This window comes from Trichoderma breve, chromosome 1 (assembly GCF_028502605.1).
Source record: "Trichoderma breve strain T069 chromosome 1, whole genome shotgun sequence".
In the NCBI taxonomy this organism is placed as follows: Eukaryota; Fungi; Ascomycota; class Sordariomycetes; order Hypocreales; family Hypocreaceae; genus Trichoderma; species Trichoderma breve.
In genome coordinates, this window is record NC_079232.1 from 3,764,542 (window position 1) to 3,788,542 (window position 24,001).

A 24,001-nucleotide genomic window follows, 5' to 3' on the forward strand; every position below is an offset into this window, starting at 1 on the left:
TTTTGACGAGATAGTCGAGCAACTGTACGGACTGGCCTGCTGGGGTCGACATTTGGCTCAATATTCCAGCAGCAGAACATTGATGAGAACCCTAGAATACGATTTGGAGATGGCGAAGCTCGCCTTGAGATAATTGGAAATTCTCAGATCGTACCTCGGGATATCACTAAACTGGAAAGAATTATTGAGACAATAATTGGTGAGGAGACATCTCTAGAGGCTTTATTGAATTCTCTTAATTAAAAGACTCATGTATATTTCATGAAAGGTCAAGTGTTGGGATCCAAAAACAGGAGAAGGAATGCTATATAATGCCCTCTCTCTCTAGTATCAAGAATCTTGAACAGTCCTCCATAGGTCAGCTAATTAGAGCTTCGTATACAATACGTTAATCATTCCAATCTGTCAGCATCATCAGGTCATCACTTTGGCACGTGGCAGCCGCATATCCGATCTGTCATTCTGCCTCTTACAAAACCCCGTGCCTGGCGCTAAGAAAACGCCGGCTTCGCATCTCCAAGAGAACATTTCCAAGCCAACTCTTATCTCTAGGCGATGGGCTTATCTCGAAGCGACGAGCATTTCAATGGAGACATTCATTGATCGTCATCTTGCATCCCACGTGCTTCTTATAAAGGCATGAATTACTATCAGGAATACTGCAAAGATGTGACGTGACTACGCTCTCAATTGATACATGCCTCTTACAACCACATCCGATTCATTCTCATCTCTTCCAAGTTTCTCAACCCTGCTAGCCACAGATCAACTGGCTTCACATCATCACATCAGCTTATAAGCAACAATGTCCTCCACCACCACATCAACAGTCACCACGACTGTCGTCACGCCTCAACGGCCACTCTATCCCATTGGCATCCCCGAGAAATTCTCAGCCGACGGAGTTGTCCAGCGCTTCCCCGGAAACACCACCGTCTGCCATGTTCCCGCCGACTCTCCTCTCCAGCCCGGCATGAACGCCCTCCACGCCTCGCTCAGTTCCCATCCCGTGCTCTCAAAGCTCGTCCATCTCCTGCCGAAGCCTTCATGGCACATGACCGTCGTCGACGGCGTCCGCGACACGGAATGCGAGCCCGGCATGTGGCCCCCCGGCATGGAAAAGCTTCCCCTGGACGAGTGCACCCGCGAATTCTCCAAGAAGCTGAGGGCAGTCGGCCTGGAGCTGGAAAAGGAGGGGCTCGCACCACCATATAAGATGCGAGTCCGGGGCTTTGATCCCGCTGTTATTGGCATCGGGCTTGAGATTGAGGGAGCGACCCCGGAAGAGGAGAAGCGCTTGCGACGGCTGCGAGATAGAGTCAGTGATACCTTGGGCTTCAGGGCGCCGAACCACGAGACGTACGGCTTTCACATCACCATGGCGTATCTGATGAGGCACATTGATGGCGAGAACCGGGATGCGCTGAACGAGGTGTTTGCGCAGCATTTGCCGGCGCTGCAGCGAGAGTTTGACCTTGGGCCGCTGGAGTTTTGCACGTTTGAGAACATGTATGCCTTTCACAGGCTGTTTTATCTTGGAGAAAAAAGTAAATAGTTGTTGAAGGCTGCTTGTTGTACAAATAGTTGCATATACACATAGAATCTAATATGCTCTTTGAATGTACCCATAAACCTGATCACGTCTGGTATACATATTTCAACTACAGCTCTCCAAGTATCAATTGTCTGCCTTAGCCAAATAAACACCCCGTTTATCTCATCACTCATTAAATTTACTCCCCATCTCTTTGGTGAAACTCAGTTCCATAGTTTTCAACAACCAGCTCATAAAAAACACATGTTAACTACCACCAAAGAGTTGCAACATTGTCTTACACGACCCCGAGTCATGTTAGCTTCCACCAACACAATTTACCCGCCAACTCTAAAACCATAGACAAAACAAGTCCCCCAAAAGTCCCTTTGCCTAAATAGCCCCCCCGGCGTGCTTCTTAACCGTATCCTCTTTGGCCGCTCGGCACCAGATAAGTGCCTCGCCTGCAGATAAGCAAGACACCCTTCCAACAACTGCCTCAACTCGCCTCTTCGGCAATTATACCGAGCATCGTTTCTCTGTTCTCCAGAAATATATGGATTTCCCTGGTTTAAAGTAGTGACGAGATTTACCACGCCGTCAGATCTGCCGCTGTGACTGGCTTGCTGAAGCACAGACTATTCAATTGGCATGGATTAGAGGCTGGGATTAGCATTGCTAGGGTCGCTGGTCTAGACTCTATTTCCCCAGGTTTTCGTCTTACTTCGTGTCATTGAACGCTTGTTTTGGTGTTTTGGCACTACAGTGATTTGTACTACATTGTTTGTGTACATGGGGAGTTGAGAGGTATTAGACGAATTCTTATAAGAGGCGCTGAATGCCAATTGCAACAATGACAGCACAGCATCACAGGATCTCTAGCTCTTCCTGAATCTTGTCTTCATCTGCTCAATCGCAAAGATATAGAGGAGAAAAACAGGAAGATTTAATCTTAGAATTACTCCATCAGTCTCTTGTTATCATCCTCCTCCTCCTCTCCATCACAATGGGCCGCCCATCTCAAGAAGAACCCCCCGTGGAAACCCTCAAACCACAAGCCTACGACATCTCAGACGCCCAAGACGCCAACACCCAAGAACACGACCTGACCTTCTTCCAGGCCCTCTCGCTCTACCCAACCGGCGTCTTCTGGAGCATCGTCATGTCCACCGCCGTCGTCATGGAGGGCTACGACACCAAGCTCATCGGCACGCTCTTCGCCCAGCCGACCTTCCAAAGGGCCTTTGGCCAAGAGGTCAAGCCAGGCTCGTACCAGATCTCGGCGCCGTGGCAGACGGGCCTGAGCAATGGTTCGTCGGCGGGCCAGTTGCTGGGGCTCTTGCTGGCGGGTTATGTGAGCGAGAAGTTTGGGTTTCGCAAGACGATGCTTGCGGGCATGATGGGTGTTATTGGGCTCATCTTTATTACTTTTTTTGCTCCCAGTTTGGCTGTTCTCGAAGTTGGACAAGTCTTGTTCGGTAAGCAGCGTATTCCTGTTTGTTGGATTGAGTCAATTGCTCACTTATATGGCCACTAGGTATCCCTCTTGGACTGTTTCAGACAATCCCCGTTGTCTATGCTCTTGAAATATCGCCTCTTTGCCTTCGTGCCTATCTCACCAACTATGTCAACTTTTGCTGGGTATGACCACTAATAATCCCAAGAAACATGTCAAAAGATTTCAAGCTAACATCTCAAAAGGCCTTTGGTCAACTCATCGCCACCGGAATCCTCCGCGGCGTCCTCCCCATGACAACCCACTGGGCCTACAGAATCCCATTCGCAGTCCAGTAAATCAAACCCCAAACCCCAACCCCATCTCCTCCATCATCATCATTCAAACAAACCACTAACACGCTCCCCCATCTAGATGGGTCTGGCCCGTCATCCTCATCCCCGCCATCTTCTTCGCCCCCGAATCCCCCTGGTGGCTCGTCCGCAAAGGCCGCCTCCAAGACGCCAGAGCCGTCGTCAAGCGTCTCACGTCTGACAAGAACGTCAACTTTGACATTGACAAGAACATCGCCCTCATGGTCGTCACCACAGAGCGCGAGCGCTCAATCAACGCCGAGACGACGTACCTCGCATGCTTCCAGGGGACAAATCTTCGGCGAACACTCATTGTTATCGGTATTTACTGTATTCAGACGCTTAATGGTAACCCTCTCCGCGGATACTCGACGTATTTCTATCAACAAGCCGGTCTGCCCACCACGCAAGCCTTTAACATGACAATCGCAGGCTTTGCAGTCGCCATTGTCGGCGGCTTCTTTTCCGTAAGAACTACTACCCCTATCTCACCCTCTTATATCTTACCGTATAATTATTAACCAAAATCTTTCAAAAACAACAGTGGGTTCTGCTCCCCCTCTTCGGCCGCCGCACAATCTACTTCTGGAGTCTCGTCCTCATGTTCATCATCATGATCCTCGTCGGCGCCCTCGGCGTCCCGCAATCCAAATCCCCCACGCCCGCCTTCGCCTGGACAATCGGCTCCCTCCTCATCGTCTCCTCGTTCCTCTACAATTGCTCCATCGGACCCCTGACCAACACGCTCTGCTCCGAGATCCCCTCTTCTCTGCTCCGCAGCAAGTCCGTCGTTCTCGCTCGCTGGACATACGCTGTTACTACCATCATCGCCGGTGTTCTCACTCCGTACCAGCTCAATCCCACTGCTTGGAACTGGGGTGCTAAGACGGGCTTGTTTTGGGCTGGTGGTTGTCTTATTTCCATTATTTTCACTTACTTCTGCGTTCCTGAGCCCAAGGATCGGACGACGGCTGAGTTGGATATTCTGTTTGAGAGAAGAGTTCCGCCTCGACACTTTTCCAAGACGCCGGTTGATTTGACCGAGGCTATTTACGGCGATGACGAGAAGAAGATTTAAGGTGACTCGACAGAAAAATAAGGATTGAATGATGGCAGAGCATGATGGGACATATATAAAACGGTGAATAGGTAGTGAATAAATCAATGATGATCCTTGAACTTCCTCTAAACAGAAACTATTTTCCGATCTTTGTATCAATTAGATAGTTGCGTGTATCAGTGCACATACCTAAGTACACAATGAATGATAAGTATTGAAAATAGCTACTATTCCTCTGTCCACCAACGCCTCCCACTTATGTCAAGTGCCCATTACCCAGCTAAACACATAGATTTCGCATTCCGATATTTCCCATTAGCCCTGCAACCTGATATTTGCACCTTGAAATTTCATTTTTGCTCAAGAACCCATCACTCCACGCCACGTCCTCACAGAAACGGAGGTGGCACCCCAAAATACCACATACAGAAAAACTTGGACGTAACCCTCCTCTCCTTTCTCAGCTGTGCCTCTGACAGCTCTCTGCCAAACGCAGCGAAAAAGTCGCTCCGGCAGATGGGATTCTTGATCTTCTCTAGCCGTTCCACAGCCCACTGATTCTCCTCTTTGTCCATGCATTCAATGGCGTATAAGAACAATGGACGGAGATAGCCCGTCTTCAAAACGCCTCCCTCCTGAGCATTCCAATCTCCGTCAACGATTTCTCGTAGATGGTGCATCGCTTGTCTGGACTCTGCAGATTTGGAAATGGGATCTCCTAAGACGCGACCGATTTCGATAAACTCCGCATGGTACGCCGCATTGGCCATTCCGACCAGTGCAATGATAGGGTCAGCAACCTTTGGTGCAAGGTGAGCACGCAGGTCCTCGGGGGTTTGGCGCTGGGTGGCACAACGATTGCCCCAAAGAGTGTGCAGTCGAGCACTGACGTGTGACATTTGTTCGACGACATCTTTTTGGTCCACGCCAGTGGTGCGTGAGCGGTGGTAATGGGTCATTTGCGCAATTTCACCAGATATCATCTGAAGCCGGAAATAAAAGTCGAATATTGGAGTTGTGAGCATCTCATATATATGTGTCGAAGTATCTGGAGGGTCGTTCAATGGCGCAGCAATGTTGGGCATGCTCTCGCCGCAACTGGAGAAGAGTTCATAAACATCATCTGAGACAAGTCCCGTACCTCCACCGCGAATTGTTGTTGTATGAAGTAGCCTCAGCCAAGCTACAATTCTAATTGCAAGCGGGCTTGATGGAAGTTGGTCTTGCGTCCACGCCCTTAGCCCCGTGAGAAACACCTCGCCTGGCTCTCTGAGGAGAGGGACCGTTTCGTAATACTGTACAATGTCGAATAAAGACAAAAGAAACACTGTGATCAAGACGACGTCAAAATCTTGGTAACTATCGGCCAAGAGCTCTTCGTATCTCGACCTGGCAGACTGATAGAGGTACATAGCCTTAGACAGTGGCAGACCATATATCTGCCCCTTGTAAAGCGTAGCAAGAGCTACAATCGCCTCGGCCACGGCATCATTGCGTATGCCAACTTCGGCAACTTGAGCCTTCATGCGCCGCCAATTGACGGCATCAAAGGGAGTAATGGCGGGGCAATCGACGCTCTCAACGAAGAATGACACCGACGGCTGCAGAGGCACCTCGCGAATAGCTAAAACATCGATGGTGGTTGTGAGCTCTATATCACGGGATATCAATGTTGTTGGTGAAGCTGGCTCGAACTCAGCATCATCTGTGGCGCCGGATATGGCATCTTGCCGCAACGCCTTCTCCAGACGAGCGGTAATATCCACGATGGAGCTATCAGGCGATTGAAACGGATTCGTTGCGGCGCCATCCGCAATGCTGAACTCGCCATCAAGCGAGATCCCCTGTATAAATCCAACTTCCTTTCCTTCAGACAACGGACTTGGATACTGTTGTGAGGCCAGTTCCACTTCTGCAGTCTGCCCCAAACCGGGAGTAGTAGCTGTGATATCGGCAGATCCGTCCGGTGTGAGCTGCTCCGGGGTCTGAGGTGCCGCGCCGCTGGCCTGCTGATTCTTCCTCGGCTTATATACGCAGCGCCGCTTCAGCCTCGTGCAATTATGACAGACGGGCCGGAGCTCGTCACATTTGACTTTTCTCGACCGGCAGGTGAGGCAGCCGCTCCGGACTCGGCCCCGATAGGGCTGCTGCTGCGCTCCGGAGCTCCTTGGCTCTAGGGTCTGCATAATAGCGGATCCGGCTCCGATCCGGCCTCACGATGCATCTGAAGCGGGAGGAATCTCGGTGACTGGAATAGGTATGTAGGAAGGGGATAAAGCGAGGTTTGGATTACATACTGAAGTCCATCTCCGGCTTAGCAGAGGGAGAAACTGTAGCTGTATACGGGTATTGCTACCTGTGTAAGTAGGTACAATCACGTGGGGCTGTACATTTGGGGGAGGGGGCAATTGGGCAATTAGCCTGGTCAGCACTTGCCTGAAGCCATTCTGCACGTTCTGAGGAAGGAGGGGCCCCGATGAGACGGTGAGGGGAAGCTTCCTGGGGGAAACGCGAGTCAAAAACGTGCTTGATTTAGGCGTTGCAACTTGCTAGCGAGATGGAACGATTCCCACTGCCGTTTCGGGCAAGAATGGCGCCTTATCTCTAGCCGAGGACGGGGCTTATCTGCTGCCGACGAACCTTGATGGCCTTACTTACACGGCTGAATGTCAATGTTAAGATTCATCTTTTGTGAGAAAACCAAGTGTTCATTATTCTGGAGATTTATATCAATCTGTATGACAAAAACACAGAAAATGGTTAAAATGGAATCCACTCGAAATGTGTATATGATGCTCAAAACACGCCCCTTTACTCCCTCTCCTCGTCCTAGTTCTCTGCTTCAGGCACAAGATCCAATGCCAATCGATCCAAAATGGAGTCCACTACAAATTCAAGCAGTAATTTGACATTACAAGACCTCCAAACTCTCCGTAGCCGCCTCATAGCCATCGCCAAAGAAGCCGGCACCATTATCCTCTCCGCCAACCCAACACCCCTCACAACCTCTTCCAAGAAAAACAGTCCGTCCACTCACCATCCACTTTGTCCTTTCACTAAACACCACTAACCCATAAAACGAATCTGCTTTTCACAGCCGCCGACATAGTCACCCAAACAGACAAAGCAGTCGAGTCCCTCATCCGCACAGACCTCGCCTCCCACTACCCTTCCTTCGCCTTCATCGGCGAAGAGACGTACCATCCCGGCCAAACCATCACCGACGATCCAACCTTCATCGTCGACCCCATCGACGGCACATCCAACTTCGTCCACGGCTTCCCCGACGTCGCCGTCTCCATCGCCCTCGTCGTGAACAAAGTTCCCACTGTAGGCGTCGTCTACAACCCCTTTCGCGACGAGCTCTGGTCCGCCATCAAAGGCCACGGCGCATATCACACCACACAAGCCAGCAACATCATCAACACCACCACTACCAACAACAATGACATCTCTAGCTTTGAAAATCAGCTCTCTCCCAAATCTTCCCTCTTAGGCCTCTCCCCCGCCTGCATCGCCATCGAGTTCGGCTCAGACCGTCAAGGCCCCAACTTCGCCCTCAACCTCAAAGTCTTCACCACCCTCCTCCGCACCGCCTCCGACGGCGGCCGCTTCGTGAACTCCCTGCGCTGCTCCGGCTCCGCCGCCATCGCAATTTGCCGCGTCGCCGCCGGCCAGCAGGACGCCTTCTGGGAGTGCGGCTCCTGGGCCTGGGACGTTGCCGCCGCTTGGTGCGTCCTCGTCGAGGCGGGCGGTGTCATGGTCGATGGGCATCCCGGGGGCTGGAATCCTCCCGTCGACAATCGGAGGTATCTCGCTGTGAGGCCGGCTACGGCAGGGCAGAGGGAGTTTGTGGAGGAGTTTTGGGACGTAATTGGCGATGACCGCTCGACGTATGGGCCTCCTTGATGGCTGCGTTCTACTTTCATAGTTGTGATAGTCCATCATGTGCAAGTATTCAAGTATATAAATAATATTATCATATATTTCAATCCTGATCTTTATATCATCCATCATAAAAGGAGCGTGTTCATTCATCCTTGTGATCCGTTAACCCCCTTTATCCAAAAATCCAATGCCCTTCATTAAGCAGTCTATAGGATATCATCCAAACAAGACATGCAAGACATTAAAAAGAAACCAAACAACCATTCTACCGAGGACTCTCTAGGTAGATGTACCAAAAAGGCATCAAAACTCATTAAAGACATCATTTCTCCCACAATATATGCATCTCCTCAAGACCAATCAAATCGGCGCTCTTTTGCTCCTAATTCATCGAAAGAGCCCATATTTTACACCAAAGAATTCAAACTGTTTTGTTTGTCTTTTTACAGAGCAAAAGCGGCGACAGCAATAGCGGCAGCGGCAGCTCCGAAAGAGCTCAGCTTGTTGCCATTGCTTCCAGGAACATTAGTCGAGGAAGCAGTGGCGCTTGATCCAGGACCAGTGGGAGAGCCTCCAGTACCAGTGGTCACAGTGACGTTAGAACTGGGGAAGGGGACAGAAGTAGAAAGGGTGGTAGCAGGGGCGGAAGTGACTGAAGCACCGCCAGTGGGCTGCTGCTCAGAAGCAGAGGTCTGAGAGCCCGAGGAACCAGTAGTTTGAGCCTCCGAGGTCGTGGTCTGCTGCTCTTCCGAGGTAGTAGACTGCGGCGGGGGAGCAGCAGTAGTCGTCGACTGAGAGCCAGAGTCGGTGGTGGTGGTCTGAGAGTCGGAGGAGCTAGTAGACTGAGAGTCGGAGCTGGTAGACTGAGGCTCTGAGTTAGTAGTTGAAGAGACAGGGGTGGAGCTGGAGCTGGAGCTGGAGCTGGACTCGGAGGTGGGAGTGGTAGCGGGAGTAGTAACCTTGGTGGACGAAGCAGCAGCAGAGGAAGTAGCGGGCTTGCTAGAGGCTGCAGAAGACGAAGCCGGGTTGCCTGGGTTGGTATCGACGTTCTTACAAGAAAGATCGAACAGGGGCGTCTCGGTCAGCGTGCTGCCGATGAGGCCAAAGCTGGGGTTGGGAGCGTCGGGAGCGGCATCCTGGAGGGTGTACCACCAGACGTTGGTCTTGCCAAAGTTGGGGCAGCCAACTTGCTCCCAGTAGCTACGGGCGTTGGCCGTAGAGGCAATGGCAGCACCAGAGCTCACGCCGTTGACGGGCCAGCCAGTCTCAGTGACCCAGACCTCCTTGCCGGGGCCGGCGTTCTGGATCTTTTGCAGAGCGGCCTCATACAGGGACTTGGCGTTGGAAATGCTGTTGGCATTGGTGTTCTCATAGTAAGGGTATGTGTCCATGCCGAGCCAGTCAACGGCATCGACGACGGGCTTGTTCGAGTCCAGCACCCAGGCGTTCCAAGTATCGACGTGGCCGATGGGGACGTCAGACAAACAAGAGCCCTTGATGGTGTCGCGGACCTGGTTGATGTAGTTGACCAGAGTTCCGGGCTGAGCTCCAGGGCCGGCATTGGAGGCAACACCAGTGGGAGTGATTCGGTACAGATCCTCGCTACCAATGGAGATACCAGCAACAAGGCCGTCAAGCTTGCCGCAGTACTGGCTAATGGTGGCCTTGAGAGCAGCAATCTCGTTGGCAAAGGCAGCATCACCGCCAGACGCCCACAGACCAAAGAGCAGGCTGGTCTTTGTGTTGATGGCAGCGGGAATAGCAGAAATTGGCGAGTTGGGAGTGCCGCCCTGGATCATGGTGTACAGACGGGCACTGGTGAAGGCGCCATCAGTGCCATCGAGACCAGCAGCGGTCTTGAACTCGGCCTCGAAATCAGTCTGGGCCTTGGGCGCACCGTTGGTAAAGGTCGAGCCGTAGTTGAAGCCCTGGTAAGCGGCGTTGACGGCCGAAATGGCCGTAGCCAGAGTGAGAAGAGTGGATGAAGAAGGCATTTTTCTTTTACTCAAATCCAGTAAAATATCTCAAGTCGATAATATATGCTTTCTGATTCCTCTCTATACGGCGGGAGATCCGGATTAAACGAGACGGAAACCCGGAGTTTGAGGTGGCGATATCAGGCGTCGTCGGTTCCCAAAAAAGCGAACGAGATGGAAGCCGAGGCAGAAACAAGCGAATGTCCTTGCAAGAATATAGCTTGACGATGTTACTCGTTGCTATATCACAGGTCAAAAGCGAAGGGACGAGGTCAGCAGCCACGAGGGGATGGAGAGACCAAGAAACAACGAAGGATGAGATGGTATAAGAAGAAGAAAAAGAGCGGGAAAGAAAAAAAAAGAAAAAAAAGGAGAAGCCAGCCTTGAAAAGGAAAGCCAGAGAACAACGTCAGCCAGCGGGAGAGCGGAGTTGACTGGAGTTGGGATACGAGATTCTGGCGTGGATGCCGAAAAAAGCAAGGCACCGATGCACAAATGCACCCACTCCAGCTGGCACCACCACGTTGCCACACCACCGCCTCTTGTTTCTTTTCAACTTTTCTTCTTTCGTCAGCTCGTCTCCGTCTTTGTGTGGTGCTCCATTGCTCCATTGCTCGATTTTTCTCAAAAGCCTACGTACGTCGATCGTCTCTAGTTGCTCTAAATCAAGCCACAGGGGTTCAAGCGTCACAGGTTTCTTCAATTCCGTTTTTCTTTTCTTTCTCTCTTTCTCTCTCTCCCTTTTATTTTTATTTTTCATTTATTCTTTAAGAATATTAATTCGTACGCCTTCCCTTCCCAACGCAAGATATGTCATCATCGCCAACAGCAAGAGGTTTCTAATGGCGTGCAAACTTGGGAGAATCACAAGCACAAGCAGTGACAGCACGATGGAGGCTACTAACTCGAATAGTTAGTGTCTCCATGCAGGTACGGCTAAAAAAGCCTGTGGCCCCCGAGCCTTTGGACTTTTTCTTTGTGCGTTAGCGGGAGCCACAGCGCGGGATTCCGAAGAGCCGGAAGGATGGTAATGTAGCAAGGACGGTATGTACAAAGATGAGAATTCCAACGTTGACAGCCTTTGTCGAGATAGGGTTGTGTTTACTTGATAGTAAATAGTAGCAGTATAGGCCTAGATGCCAGCGTTTTTAGGTGGCCATGCAACTTGTTTGGTGCTGGCGGCTAAATGGAATACGATGCTTGACTGCCCTTTTGGTGAACACGAGGTCACGAGGGGGCATTTGTATGGAGTACTGAGGTCTGCGGTGGTTGGTCTTTCGGAGTATTTTTCTCTGCTAGTTGAGCTGAGTGGCCTTGTGATGACAGCGAGGATGAGAGTTATGCTGTGCCTAGATGGTAGACTATTATGCTCGGTGTTCACTATGTTTGGGATACTCGTACACACAAGGCGGCATCTTGCATCTAAGACGGGCGAGAGACAGACTCGTACAGGCATCTGTCAGTGAGTGTTAGCGCCCACGAGTGAACCGGGGGGATGCCGGGCAGCCGCTGTGGCGTTTTTTGTTTGGGCTGTGCTATTTTCTCTCTCTTTGCAGGGGATCGAGAGAGATGACGTGGTGGGTGAATTTGGGTGTCACGTTGTTGGTATCGTATTGATCCCTGGCGGCCTCGTTCCATCGACGATCTACAGCATCGACGATGGGTCATGACATGATTGCTATGGCATGGACAATGACGTCGTTTTCGCCATTCCGTCTTGGCAGAGTATGGCATGAGCTGAATCCAGTACTAGGCCAACTGCAGAGAGGCATTTTCTTTTCGCGTGTGTCTTCGTCTTCTTCCCTCTTCCGTGGGCCGCTCCACCGCGACCAGCAAACCGGCTTGCTCCATCCTGGGTTTCCACTGCTTCGGTGGGCCGAGTTACGGCCGTTGCCAATGAGTTGCAGCCATGGTTGGAGCATAACGACTGCAGCTTGCTTGCAGACTGAGCACTTTAGCATACCCTGTAGCTTGTACGCGTGGAGTGTTTTTGTGTGCTAATCATTCCTCCAGTCTCGGTTCCTTTGCAGACCACTTGCCAGGAAACCTTGATCGGAACGGGATGAACTTGATCCAACTAGCTGACTGCGGTCGAACCGGATGAACTTGATCAATCTGGGCGGCCCTGATCAAATAAGCTGAGTTTAAATGACATGTACATGTAGACTAGATAGGTCAGTAAACAGAGCGGTTTGCAAAGAAAAAAGAAGGGAATCGACAAATGACCAACACACAGAATCAAACGATCCGCACACGCTTATCACTCTAAACTCATGTAGAGCAGTGCTCTTATTCTCCTCACGTAGGTACTGGTATGCACATATTCATTTTGCGGTCACCTCTTTACTTGACACATCACGTGACCAGCAAGGGTTAGGTACTTCGACTTACTTAATACTGCTTGCCGGTCTCGGCCCCTCCATAGCTTCGGCCCCTCCAAAGTTTTCCCGTATGACTATTGCACCCCTCCACGCCAATTGACTGTACATCGATATCTTGGAAGCGCGCAGCAACTTCAATCGGCATACCTACGATATTCAATAATCGTGGTCATCATGGCGGCTCCTGGCAATGCGCCCAGCGAGGGCATGCTCTGGGGTGGACGATTCACTGGTTCGTCATGGCATTGGCGGGGCAATTGAAAAGCTCCTGGGTTCCATGTATGTATGCTAACCTCGCGGATCAATCACAGGCGGCATCGATCCCCTCATGCATCAATACAATGCCAGCATTTCCTACGATTCGCGCCTGTACAAAGAAGATATTCTCGGAAGCATCGCCTTTGCCCGCGCCAATGCAAAGTCTGGCATCATTTCCAATGACGATTTTGTTGAAATCGAGCGGGGTTTACATGAGGTCCTGAAAGAGTGGGAGGGGGGTCACTTTGTTATCAAGTCTAATGATGAGGATGTGAGTAAGATACTATTATACTTCACCCCTTCTAGGTTGACTACTTGACCAATTCATGATTATAGCTAACACAATAGATCTAACATCTAGATTCATACCGCCAACGAGCGTCGACTTGGCGAAATCATTGGCAAAAACATTGCCGGCAAATTACATACAGGTCGCAGCCGAAACGAGCAGGTGGTCTGCGATATGCGTATGTGGTTACGCGAACGGATTCGTGAGATTGACAGCCAGCTTGTTGCCTTGGTTAAGGTGATTACCGGCCGTGCTGAGTCTGAAATGTACGTCAGCTTAACAACAACCCTCCCTGCCTCCTTTGACCAAGCGAGCGTATCCCTTCTGACTCTTTTATTTTAGCGACTACCTTATGCCTGGGTATACACACCTACAACGTGCCCAGCCCATCAGGTTCTCGCAATGGTTGATGTCATTTGGCTTCGCCTTTATGAATGATGTCGAGCGACTCCGAGAGTGTCTGAAGAGGGTTAACAAGAGCCCTCTTGGTTGTGGTGCTCTTGCTGGTAATGTCTTTAACATTGATCGCGAGATGATGGCTGAAGAGCTCGGTTTTGACGGTATCCTCTGGAACTCTATGAATGCTGTTTCTGATCGAGACTTCGTGACTGAATTCCTTCAATGGGGCAGTCTATTTATGCAACATATTTCGCGATGGGCCGAAGATCTCATCATCTACAGTACCCAAGAATTTGGCTTTATCTATATTGCCGACGCCTATTCTACGGGTTCATCGCTGATGCCACAAAAGGTTTGAAGAAATCCATATACTATTGTGGTTTCTTCGCTAACAAACTTATGCTAGCACAACCCAGATGGTCTCGAGTTATTACGAGGCAAGGCCGGCCGAGCTTTTGGCCACATGAGTGGATTCATGATGACCCAAAAAGGATTGCCGAGCACATACAACAAAGACCTACAGGAGAGTTGGGAACCCATGCTGGATCACGTCAAAACTATCTCCGATAGTATACAGATTGCAAACGGCATCCTTTCCACACTCACCATTCGGCCAGAGCGGATGCTGGCTGCATTGGACCCCTTTATGCTTGCTACAGATGTAGCTGAGCGACTTACAAAACTCGGCGTGCCATTCCGCGAGACACATCATATCGCTGGACGATGTGTAGCAAAGAGCGAGGAGCTGGGCATCCCGATGAACGAGCTTACGCTCGAGCAACTAAAGGCTATTGATAGCCGATTCCCGGATGATATCAAGGAGATATTCAAGTATGAGTCAAGTGTTGAAGCGAAATCGGCCAGGGGCGGCACCAGCCGATCAAGTATTCTAGAGCAGATCAAGGTCCTTAGGGCCATGTTAGGTTAAGAGTTAATTACTTGCGCAGGGAACGCAGTGTCTCTAACCCATACTGATAACATCAGCCCCCAGATACATGTACACTCCATGCCACTACTCCTATATAATCCGTGCCGGTTTCTATCGTATAATCGCGAGTGGGTAATCGTCCCTGCAGATATGCATACAACTATCCTCGACTTCAACCAAGTAAAAAATTCATCATCTAGAGTCGTAGTACACCCAAATGCCAACTACCTCAACTACTACCAACAAATCCCCGTATCCCCCTTAGGCCCAGTGTTTTCTTCTCCTTCTTGGGCTTGCCAGACTCGTCTTTGGCCTTGTCTTTGCTATCCCTACGAATCATGCTCTGGAGTCCACCTGTATGCATGTATTAGTGCTATCAATCATCAAATATGCATGCGTACATGAGTTACGCGATCAAGATATATCAAACTTACTACCAAAATAACTCCTTTCTGGGCTCATCGACAGATTAGCCGACGACGACTGTCCGTCCGTCCCGCCTGTACCTGCAGAGCTAGTCGGTTGCAGTGGCTGCAGCACAGATGATGTAGGAGTCCCCGGGTTTGATGCGGGAGACGCTGTGATGTTGTACCCTGCTCCTTCAGCTGCTTCTGTCGTTGAGAGAAGTTGAAGGGGCCTTGATTTCATCGGCATTGGCCCCGTAGATGACGACATGTGATCCTCCTCGCCTTCCGCAATACTAGACTTTTCCGTTGTTGTTGATGCTTCCAGTTGCATGTCGAGGAGAGACGACTGCAGCATCGTATATTTGCGCGTCAGCAGGCTGTACTGCTTCTGCATCTCTGCCTGCTTGGCCCGGCTCGCCGCCAAAGCGCTCTCAACTGCAATGTTCACCGTCACCGCGGGCCTGTTGCGCTCCTCGCGGGCTTCTGAAAGCTGTGTCTGAAGCGTTGCCACCTGGGATTGGAAAAGCTTCTTCGTTCGCTGCACCTCCGCCTCCGAAGCCGTCAACTGCAGCTTGAGCGTTTCCAGTTGATTCTGCGCATCCTCAGCTGCGTTGACAGACGCCATTCGTTCAACCTCTCTCGCCTGATAGTCCCGTTCCGAAAGCGACAGTCGTTCGACTTCTGCCTTGAGCCGGTCAATCTCTGCACCGTGTATCTCAATCGACTGCATATTTTGCTTTGCGTTCAGCTCTTTCACTTCTGCGTCACATACAAGCTTGCGCAGCTTCTCACATTCCCGCAGGCTCTCCTCGAGCTCTTTCCGAACCGACTCAATCTCCGTCTGCATCTTCTTTGACTCTTCACGCAGATTTTTCAACTTATTTGCAAGGTCTGCTTCCCACTTCTTCGCCATAGCCCTGCTCTTTTCCGACTCCTTGCGAACTTGCATCTCAGCCATTTTGGCCTCTTCGTAGCGGCTCTTGAGGTTTCGATTCATCATGATTAGATTCTGCATTTCCGCCTCGGTGGCTGCCTCCGCCATTTGCCTTCGCCTGAGCTCGCCAATATGGGCCATGTGTTGCTGCTTAAGATATCTCTCAAAACTGAGGTCATTTTGCAACAAGATGAGTTGTCTTTGCAGGTGAGCAATCTGCGCATTGCTACTTTCTCCAGCGGATACAGGCGTATGAGTTTGCGGTGGCAGCGTCATCATTGTCGAGGGCCTATCCACCACAGACTCCTGATGACTTAGAGCAAGAGATGGTACGCTGTCGTTTGCCAAAGATTGGTGAAGACTACTCTTGATTACCTTGTTCGACCTAATAAGATCTTGAAGCTGAGTATGGGAGGCCGACTGGAGGAGTTGTGTGCCAGAAGGGCTATCCACGCCAAATATATCCTTGTTTCGTGCAGCTTCCCCAGAGTCTCTCGCCGAATGGTGACTAGATTGAGAGCCTCGCCGCATCAATGTCGAGGGTGTACGGTCGCTGGTGACGGACTCTGTTGCCGACATATGAGTGTTCCTCCACGAATTCACCTTGGTGACTGAGCTGCTCAGCAATCCAGGGTCTGACCTGACTTGGCTCAACTCGTCGTTGAGAACCTGGCCCGAAGAGTCTGGCAGATGTAACAGTTCGTGGTCTCCAAACATTTGGGATTCTGGTGCAACACACAGCGCCATGCATTCGGCCACGACCTCGGCGGCTTCGCTCTTGATCCACCGCCCAAAATCTGTCTTTTCCGTTTCGATGGTGAGTGTGTAAAAGTTGGGGTGAAGTACATGGCATCTCCTGAATTGTTCTGACTGATGTCGAATCTCCGTCGGCTGTACCTCGATTTCGTCCGCACCGGACACGTTGGCATGGCGCATATATCTTTGGGGCTTGCGAATGTAGTCCATGAAATTAATGGGATAGAGACCGTATAGAATCGTGTAGTAGTTGGACAGGTGTGATATGTTGGTGTCTTCCGTCTCCGGGTCGTATGCAAAAACCTCCCACCGGCTTGCCTGTTCGGAATCGTGAAAGGGCGACTCCATGGTTCCCGCTCTCTCCTTTTCCCAAAAGAGCAGCCTGGTATAGATGTTAAAGAGAGTAGGCAAATGTGGCACCAGAGAGCTAGGCATGTGCGGCAGTAGCATGATGAGTGCGGTCAGCGCAGCCGAAATGACCGTAGTTGACGTATCTTGCTGAAGGCATGTTAAGAGGTCGGTAAATAAGGGGGTTTGAGCCACTTGATGTAGATGAGGCGGTTGTGATTGGATAAATGAACAGAAGAAATTTAGACTGGCTTTTCTAAACTTTTTCTTGACAAGGTAGCCGTCCAACGAAGAGAAGAATTCCTGGATTCTGGTTAGTTCCAGCGATCTTGAAAAGAACAAAAAGAATCCAGAAGAGATGGAAAGACGGCAGTGAGCGTATGACTATACATACCTTTGGTCGCTTCTTCCCAAATTGCCCCAGCGCATCACTTATCATCTTTTCGCTGTGCTCTGACGGCTGGTAGCCCTCGAAACGGGCAGGGTGAAATTCGTCCATCCATATCTCAAACAATCGATCGATGAGGGGGTTCGTCGCCGAGTCCTTGCCGATGCCATCGTGGTAGTCGTCAGAAATGGTGACAATCTCGTTTAGTATCTCCATGGCCTCGGCGACAACGTTCTTGTCGAATCCCGTCTTGTCGAGAATGCCCTTGCAGGCGTCCAACCACACCAGTATTCGCTCGGGAGTCCGCAGCACGGTAAATAGCCGGCGCAAGATGCTCAGCCAAGCGCCAGCCGCGGCAGTGTTGCCCCGGACATTCTTATCAAAGATGAGCAACAGCTCCTCCTGCAGCCGATCAGACGCAGCCTCGTCATACTTCTCGCGCCTCCGCAGGTAGCCAGCGATTGTTTCGGTGAGATCGTCGGGAAGGGGCACGGTTGGCTCGACGATGAAGTCCTTGATGGCTTTGGACAGCTCCTTGAGGGATCTGCCAACGGTGGGGTCAGTTTCACTCAATCCGAGGGGCAGAACCAGTCACCCCGCACAAACCAGGACCCGTTGATGGACGATCAACGATCAACTTACATTGTAGAAGCCATCACGGCAGGATTTGCATCGGGCCACAGCTGAGGCCACCGTGGCCACCGCGAGGATCGTAGATGCTTCCTGCAGGTCTCTCAAGAGCAGGTACAGAAGCAGCAGATGCGCTACAAGCTTCAAGATATCTCGAAATCAGGGACCTCGCGTTTTTGGAGATGGTGTTGCGCGCTGGAGTTGGTGAGGTTTAGCCGGATGGAGAACAAGCTTTTGAGAGGGCGGAGAGCAGCAGCGGATTTGCAGAGGCCAAGGCAGGAAACGGAGACGCGCTAGACCCGGATGCGGCCTTACGGTACTGTAGCTCCGCTATTGGCGTCACAGCAGAGCAGGCAAGCAGGGGACAGAAAAAGCGAGATCAAGAAGATTTCGAACATCACGAGTTAAATCATACGCCTACTTTTGGGGTATCTGCTACTATAGCTATATTTCGCCAAAATTTACTACTATATCTACATTTCTCTAGTAGCTACCATTATATCTATATTTTCCTAGTAACTGCTATTATAATGATACTTTCTCTAGTGAATGCTATCGTAGATATATTGTGAAACTTAGGTGCTGGCTGAATATTGGGCATTTCCCTACAAAGCACCACTTAATGAGCTAGTCGGGTGCTTATATTACTGAATATATGCACTTATTCACTTTGTAGTCTCGCTTTTTCTGTCCCCTGCTTGGCAGGTTCTCTTGCTACCCCGCAATCCATCACTGGATGCTGGACCCGTTGGACCCGTTGGCTACTTAGCGCAGCAAGCCCCGGGCAACGGATCATCAGTAGATGTTGCGAGCCAATCAGCCCACCAACGGGCTTGGTCCTACGTAAAACGAACGGGAACATCGCAGACAACTCGCCATGTACATGCCACACTGAATCAGGTCAGCATGGTACTCGTAATACCTTGATGAAGCCCTTAAGCTCGAGGGGCTCAAGGGAGGCGATCACGCGATACACTTCAATTGGTCGAGCAGCTTGCCCCTCCTCGCCTCCCCCTCTCTTGGAGCTACGGCCCTATTTCTTCTGCTCCTCGAACTTTGGTTTTTACTTCCTTCTTCCTTCTTTTTTCTCCTCATCCATCTCAATTATACCCTCAGAACATCTCAATTGAAAGCCTCAGAGACGTCCACCTCCCCTCCATTCCTCAATTCGCATCATACGCTGTCGGCTTACACTTCCAAGCCGTCAATTCCACCTGAATCACTCACACTCTTCTTGTCCCCCTCCAACACATAACATCCCCCGCATTTCAAGATGGCTGCGAATAAGACTTCAGCTATTGCTGACCAGGAGCCCATCGACGTCCTTTTTGCTCTGCATCCCAAGTTTGACATGCTTGACTTTGCAGGGCCATTGGCTACTTTCTGCCAAGCCCAGCATGACTTTGGCGATGATTGTACGTACATGCTGCTGTGAGGCCGTCAAGGTTGGGCCCAAATGCTAACCAGCTTTCCCCGCATCTCAAACAGCCACCAAAGCATTTGAAGTGACTCTTGCCGGTAGTGAGCCTCAGGTTCTCTCCGCCCAGGGCCCCATTGTGCAGTCCCAGATCACCTTCCGAGAGGCTCATGATCGCCTCGATGAGTTTGACGTTCTCGTCATCCTCGGCGGAAACACCGATGAGATCATCCAGAAAGAGCTTGAGCCTCTTGGCCTCATCACTGCCTTTTCCGACCTTCAGAAGAAGGATCCGGCCAGAGAACGAACCCTCCTGTCCATCTGCACCGGTTCCCACCTGCTTGCCCGAGAGGGTATCCTCTGCGGTCTCTCTGCCACCACCCACTCCGACTACTTTACCAAATTTGAGAATCTCTGCAGCGATGCTGCTACCCGACTCTTGACTGAGCGCACCGACGTCATCGAGGATGCCCGATATGTCGTCAACAACCTTCGCTTTGAGCTTGGCGAAGATGAAAGCCCATACACACGCCGCGCATCCGACGCTGGACGACCTCACGGCCGGTAAGTCGTTACATTAGTGTGATTCTACTTCTACGAGTGGACTTGTTTGCTAATTTTGCCTTTCTACAACAGCAAGGGAAGCATCTCCTTCAAGGAGTCCAACACACGTCGTGAGTCAATCGTCAGACGTGCGGCGATGCGCCTCGGTGGTCTCCGTGTGATCACCGCGGGGGGTCAGAGCGCTGGCATAGATGCATCTTTGTATCTTGTCAGCGCCCTGGTGGATGATAAGTGTGCGGAAGAGGTGGCCAGGCTCCTGCAGTGGACCTGGAACAAGGGAGTCGTCGTCGACGGCCTCGACGTGTAAACGGTAGCATTACAGGCGCCATATAATCGCCAGCGGAAGCTTGGCTGTGTAGTAAATCTTGCGGGTCGATGTTATAGCATCCGCCGTGTTCATTGAAGAACTAGCTGTAGTATTAGGAAACGAATGGAATGAATCTGGAACTCTTCATGTTTGATTTACTTTTACTTTTGTAGCTTTCTCCCTCTGCATCGCTGTCATCACCACCACCTTTATATCACCTCGTTTGTCTCTATTTCATGAGCTGCCCCAGCACTCACGAGAGAAGCAAAGCAGAGCAAACACTCAAACGTCAAACAAAGCGGGGACAAGCTTTTGCCCCTACTCCGGAGTAATACTTTGAGAAACCCCACTTTGGCTCACCTCGAGCCGGGTCTCGATGAATTTTAGCCAGCGATGCACCGGTATTGATTGAGTTGAAGCGGGGAACCTTGCTAGGCCTGCATTTTGGTTGAAGCGGATCGGATCCTAGTAGGAATCCATGCTCTGCTTGGCTCTCTTTTCCCCCTACTAAGGTACTTTGGCCATGTACAGTACGAGATGCACGAGTATACTTTTCGCAGTGGTTTTTGTCGTTTTCTTGCTTCACGTCATTGGGATCCGCCCAAGAGCCAAACTCAATTGCCAGGCAAGCAAACATCTAACCTGGACCTCACGGGACCAGTAATATGATGCTGCAGTTTCTGATGAAGCCAGTGGTACTGCAAGAAAGGTAGAAGCAGCAGCAAGTACTAATTGAATTCATCGTAAATGACATGTAGTCTATACCTTGGGTACCAGGTAGATAATAGACGCAGTACAAGTGCCTGTGTCGAGGCCCAAAAGCCAAACTAAACAAATGCGGACATGGCAGTGTCGCTCGCAGCAAGTGGTCACGAGGAGATGCAGCGTCCAACCAGCCAGAGCTTCAAGCTACTGCAAAGACAGAAACTGAAGCTGCCTGCAGGAAATGGACTACCGAGGTGCTACAGTACGTTGTGCAGCCATGCGCCGTAATACAAAACCTTGACGTCTTGTGTAGACTCGAAGCACAAAAGTGAAAAGATACAAAATACAAAGTACAAATGGAAGTGAAATAGAAGTGATATGGATACGCGCTAGGCGTTTATGTAATCACGATTTGGCCCGTCCGCTTGGCCCAAAAAATGCAGCTGAACTGGAGCCCTGCAGGGGCAGCGCATCGAGCTTCACAAGCATTTGACCGTCCAACGCTTTTCGCGACGCGCCTGGCAGCTTTTCTCCCTCAACCGACGGCGAGAAAAAAACAGCTTTTTCAACTCGCATCTGCCTTCACAACTGCGTTTTCCCTCGTCGCATAAGACTTTTATTTCTATCCACATATTCTATTTGGCCCTAGTCAGCTTTGTCATCGCGCATTACCGCATCCAACAGCTCCGCCGCTTGCCGCAATCGCCCCCTTTCGCACAAGCAACTGAAAGAAAGCAACCAAGAAACGGCCGCCCTCCTACTCCCCTTCGAGCCGCCGACAGTAGGTGCCGCGGTGCATCTACTAAATACATCACCATGGTCGACTGGTCGGGACTCAAAGTCGTCGACCTCAAAGCAGAGCTCAAGAGTCGCGGTCTGCCCTATGCTGGCCTCAAGGCAGAGCTAGTTGCGCGACTGGAGGCTGCCGACAAAGAAGCTGCGCAGGAGGGAGGCGAGAACCCACCAGAAGAGCCCAATGAACCGGCAGCTGTCGAAGAAGACAATGTCGAAGCCGCACAGCCCTCTCCCGCGAAGGAACCTACTCCAGCGCTCGAGCAAACGGCCGATGACGGCCAAGAAGCCAAGCCTGCGCAGCCAACCGAGGATCGCATTGCTTCTCCAGCTCCAGCTCCAGCTCCAGCTGAGCCTGAGCCTAAGCCTGAGCCAGCTGAGCCAATTGCTGAGAACCCCCCTGAAGCCCCAGAAGGCGATGCTGGCCAGGGTCGTGAGGCAGCGGTTGACAGTCACCCGCCAGCTGGCAAAGAAGAGCCCCTTGAACGAACTGCTACTCCCGCGTCCAAAGAACCCACACAAGAATCCACACAAGAGCCCTCACAGGTTCCCACCGCAGAGGCTTCTATCGAACCGACGCCGGAAGCTCAGAAGCGCAAGCGACGTTCTCACAGCCCGCTTCCCACCGAAGAAGACATTGCACTAAAACGTGCACGCGTCGATAGCACCACACACGAAGATAATGCCCCCATCGCAGACAAACCGAATGAGGCGGATATTGACATGACGAGTGCTTCGCACGAAGAACAGCCCTCTGCCATGGAAGACGTTCAGCCCGTCGAGACGGAGAGAAGCGTGGAGCCGGCACAGCACTTCCCTACTACCGCAATATACATTAGCAATCTGATGCGCCCATTGCGCCCCGATGATCTGCAGAACCATCTCGTCAGCCTTGCAGCCACGAATGATTCTGACGCCGCAAAGGACCCCATTGCAAGATTTTACCTAGATCAGATCCGTACTCATGCCTTTGTCGCCTTTGACTCGGTGGCCACCGCCCAACGAGTTCGCAAAGCACTGCACGACACCGTCTGGCCGAATGAGAGCAACCGCAAGGCGCTGTCGGTAGACTTTATTCCCTCCGAAAAAGTCGACGAATGGATCGAGACGGAAGAGGCTGGCGGTAGACGGTCGTCGATTCGTTGGCAGGTGGTATATACGGATGGGCCTGATGTCCAAGCCTCTTTGGTGGAATCTACATTTGCGTCGAGAGCGGGACAACCAGAACAGCCTGCTGCTGCTAGACCGCCGCTGCCCCAGTTTGGGCCTGGAAGTTCCAATGCTATGCCCATTGGTCCTCGGGCGCAACGTGGCCGCGACCAGTATCGTGAGGATGAGGGAGAGGGGGATCGCTCTCGAGGAAGGGATGTTGAGGGTGATCGCAGCCGACAGTGGGATTCTGAGACGATGCGCCCGCCACCCACCGGGCCACGAGGCAGGCGAGCAGGTCCGCGATCTACTGCCAGCTCTCTGGACCATGTTGTTGAAAGGACCAAAGCCCGTCCTCACATTCCATATCAGGCGGTAGCCGAAAGTGTTGCCCGCCGCCGTCTGGACAACATATCAGTCTACAGCAATGAGGACCCGAGTCCTGGTTTCAACTCCAACCGCTACTCCTTTGAAGGCGGCGACAACTTCGTGGATCGCGGCAGGGAGATTTTCGAAGGCATTCGACCTCCCCATCGTGAAGCTGAACGCCGTGGAGGACGTGGAAGCGGCCCTCGGCAACGAAGAGGAACGCCGCCTTTCCGGTCCCGAGGCGACCGATATGTCCCCAGCGGTCCAGGCCCCAGCCGACGCGCTGGTGGTGGGTATCCTACGAGTAGCTGGGACTAAAACGATCCGGCCATGGGAAATCGTGCTGTGTGACGTGTGATAATGGAATTTTATCAAATCTTGATGGCGTTTAAGGGGAAGGGGATAATATAAAGGGTTATAATAATAGGGTGGCAACACGGAGGGTTTCTTACGAGGGAAGATGGATGGATATGATGTTTTTGCGATATTTGGCCCTTGAGGCTTTTGCATTGGATCCCGGTTGAGGATCTATATGCGTGTATGAATTAATGTAGGATACCTATGTATAAACATGTATGAGTCTTGTTTATGTTGAGATGATCCGATTGTGCTTTGAGAGAAGTGTTACACATTGTTTTTCTACATATGTTGACATTTAGTATGTCCATGGTTGTCTACATTTCTCGGTGACATTTGTTTACTTTGTTTGATCT

The 24,001-nt window shown here is 51.2% G+C and overlaps 9 protein-coding genes across 9 annotated transcripts; 6 read left to right on the plus strand and 3 right to left on the minus strand.

Annotated features, from left to right (window-relative positions):
- Positions 1-805: 805 nt before the first annotated feature.
- On the plus strand, positions 806-1,555 carry T069G_01136 (uncharacterized protein; the record flags this gene model as incomplete). The annotated part of the gene is made up of 1 exon (XM_056168346.1): positions 806-1,555. One exon carries the CDS (start codon positions 806-808, stop codon positions 1,553-1,555), a length of 750 nt encoding a protein of 249 aa, XP_056033662.1.
- Positions 1,556-2,540: 985 nt separating this feature from the next.
- T069G_01137 (sugar transporter domain-containing protein) lies at positions 2,541-4,421 on the plus strand (the record flags this gene model as incomplete). The annotated part of the gene is made up of 5 exons (XM_056168347.1): positions 2,541-3,012; positions 3,072-3,175; positions 3,236-3,324; positions 3,405-3,810; positions 3,888-4,421. The coding sequence occupies 5 exons, from the start codon at positions 2,541-2,543 to the stop codon at positions 4,419-4,421; spliced, it is 1,605 nt and encodes a 534-aa protein (XP_056033663.1).
- A 371-nt stretch (positions 4,422-4,792) lies between these two features.
- On the minus strand, positions 4,793-5,488 carry T069G_01138 (uncharacterized protein; the record flags this gene model as incomplete). The annotated part of the gene is made up of 1 exon (XM_056168348.1): positions 4,793-5,488. The coding sequence occupies one exon, from the start codon at positions 5,486-5,488 to the stop codon at positions 4,793-4,795; it is 696 nt and encodes a 231-aa protein (XP_056033664.1).
- A 1,790-nt stretch (positions 5,489-7,278) lies between these two features.
- Positions 7,279-8,312, plus strand: T069G_01139 (inositol monophosphatase family domain-containing protein; the record flags this gene model as incomplete). Its single annotated transcript, XM_056168349.1, has 2 exons — positions 7,279-7,426; positions 7,501-8,312. The coding sequence occupies 2 exons, from the start codon at positions 7,279-7,281 to the stop codon at positions 8,310-8,312; spliced, it is 960 nt and encodes a 319-aa protein (XP_056033665.1).
- A 422-nt stretch (positions 8,313-8,734) lies between these two features.
- Positions 8,735-10,285, minus strand: T069G_01140 (uncharacterized protein; the record flags this gene model as incomplete). Its single annotated transcript, XM_056168350.1, has 2 exons — positions 8,735-9,297; positions 9,346-10,285. 2 exons carry the CDS (start codon positions 10,283-10,285, stop codon positions 8,735-8,737), a joined length of 1,503 nt encoding a protein of 500 aa, XP_056033666.1.
- A 2,537-nt stretch (positions 10,286-12,822) lies between these two features.
- T069G_01141 (lyase domain-containing protein) lies at positions 12,823-14,522 on the plus strand (the record flags this gene model as incomplete). Its single annotated transcript, XM_056168351.1, has 5 exons — positions 12,823-12,880; positions 12,960-13,177; positions 13,268-13,461; positions 13,538-13,946; positions 14,001-14,522. The coding sequence occupies 5 exons, from the start codon at positions 12,823-12,825 to the stop codon at positions 14,520-14,522; spliced, it is 1,401 nt and encodes a 466-aa protein (XP_056033667.1).
- A 229-nt stretch (positions 14,523-14,751) lies between these two features.
- T069G_01142 (hamartin protein domain-containing protein) lies at positions 14,752-18,011 on the minus strand (the record flags this gene model as incomplete). The annotated part of the gene is made up of 5 exons (XM_056168352.1): positions 14,752-14,876; positions 14,957-15,614; positions 15,702-17,270; positions 17,362-17,899; positions 17,998-18,011. The coding sequence occupies 5 exons, from the start codon at positions 18,009-18,011 to the stop codon at positions 14,752-14,754; spliced, it is 2,904 nt and encodes a 967-aa protein (XP_056033668.1).
- A 1,247-nt stretch (positions 18,012-19,258) lies between these two features.
- Positions 19,259-20,273, plus strand: T069G_01143 (DJ-1/PfpI family domain-containing protein; the record flags this gene model as incomplete). The annotated part of the gene is made up of 3 exons (XM_056168353.1): positions 19,259-19,400; positions 19,474-19,966; positions 20,039-20,273. The coding sequence occupies 3 exons, from the start codon at positions 19,259-19,261 to the stop codon at positions 20,271-20,273; spliced, it is 870 nt and encodes a 289-aa protein (XP_056033669.1).
- Positions 20,274-21,794: 1,521 nt separating this feature from the next.
- Positions 21,795-23,606, plus strand: T069G_01144 (SAP domain-containing protein; the record flags this gene model as incomplete). Its single annotated transcript, XM_056168354.1, has 3 exons — positions 21,795-22,203; positions 22,282-23,161; positions 23,261-23,606. The coding sequence occupies 3 exons, from the start codon at positions 21,795-21,797 to the stop codon at positions 23,604-23,606; spliced, it is 1,635 nt and encodes a 544-aa protein (XP_056033670.1).
- Positions 23,607-24,001: the final 395 nt, after the last annotated feature.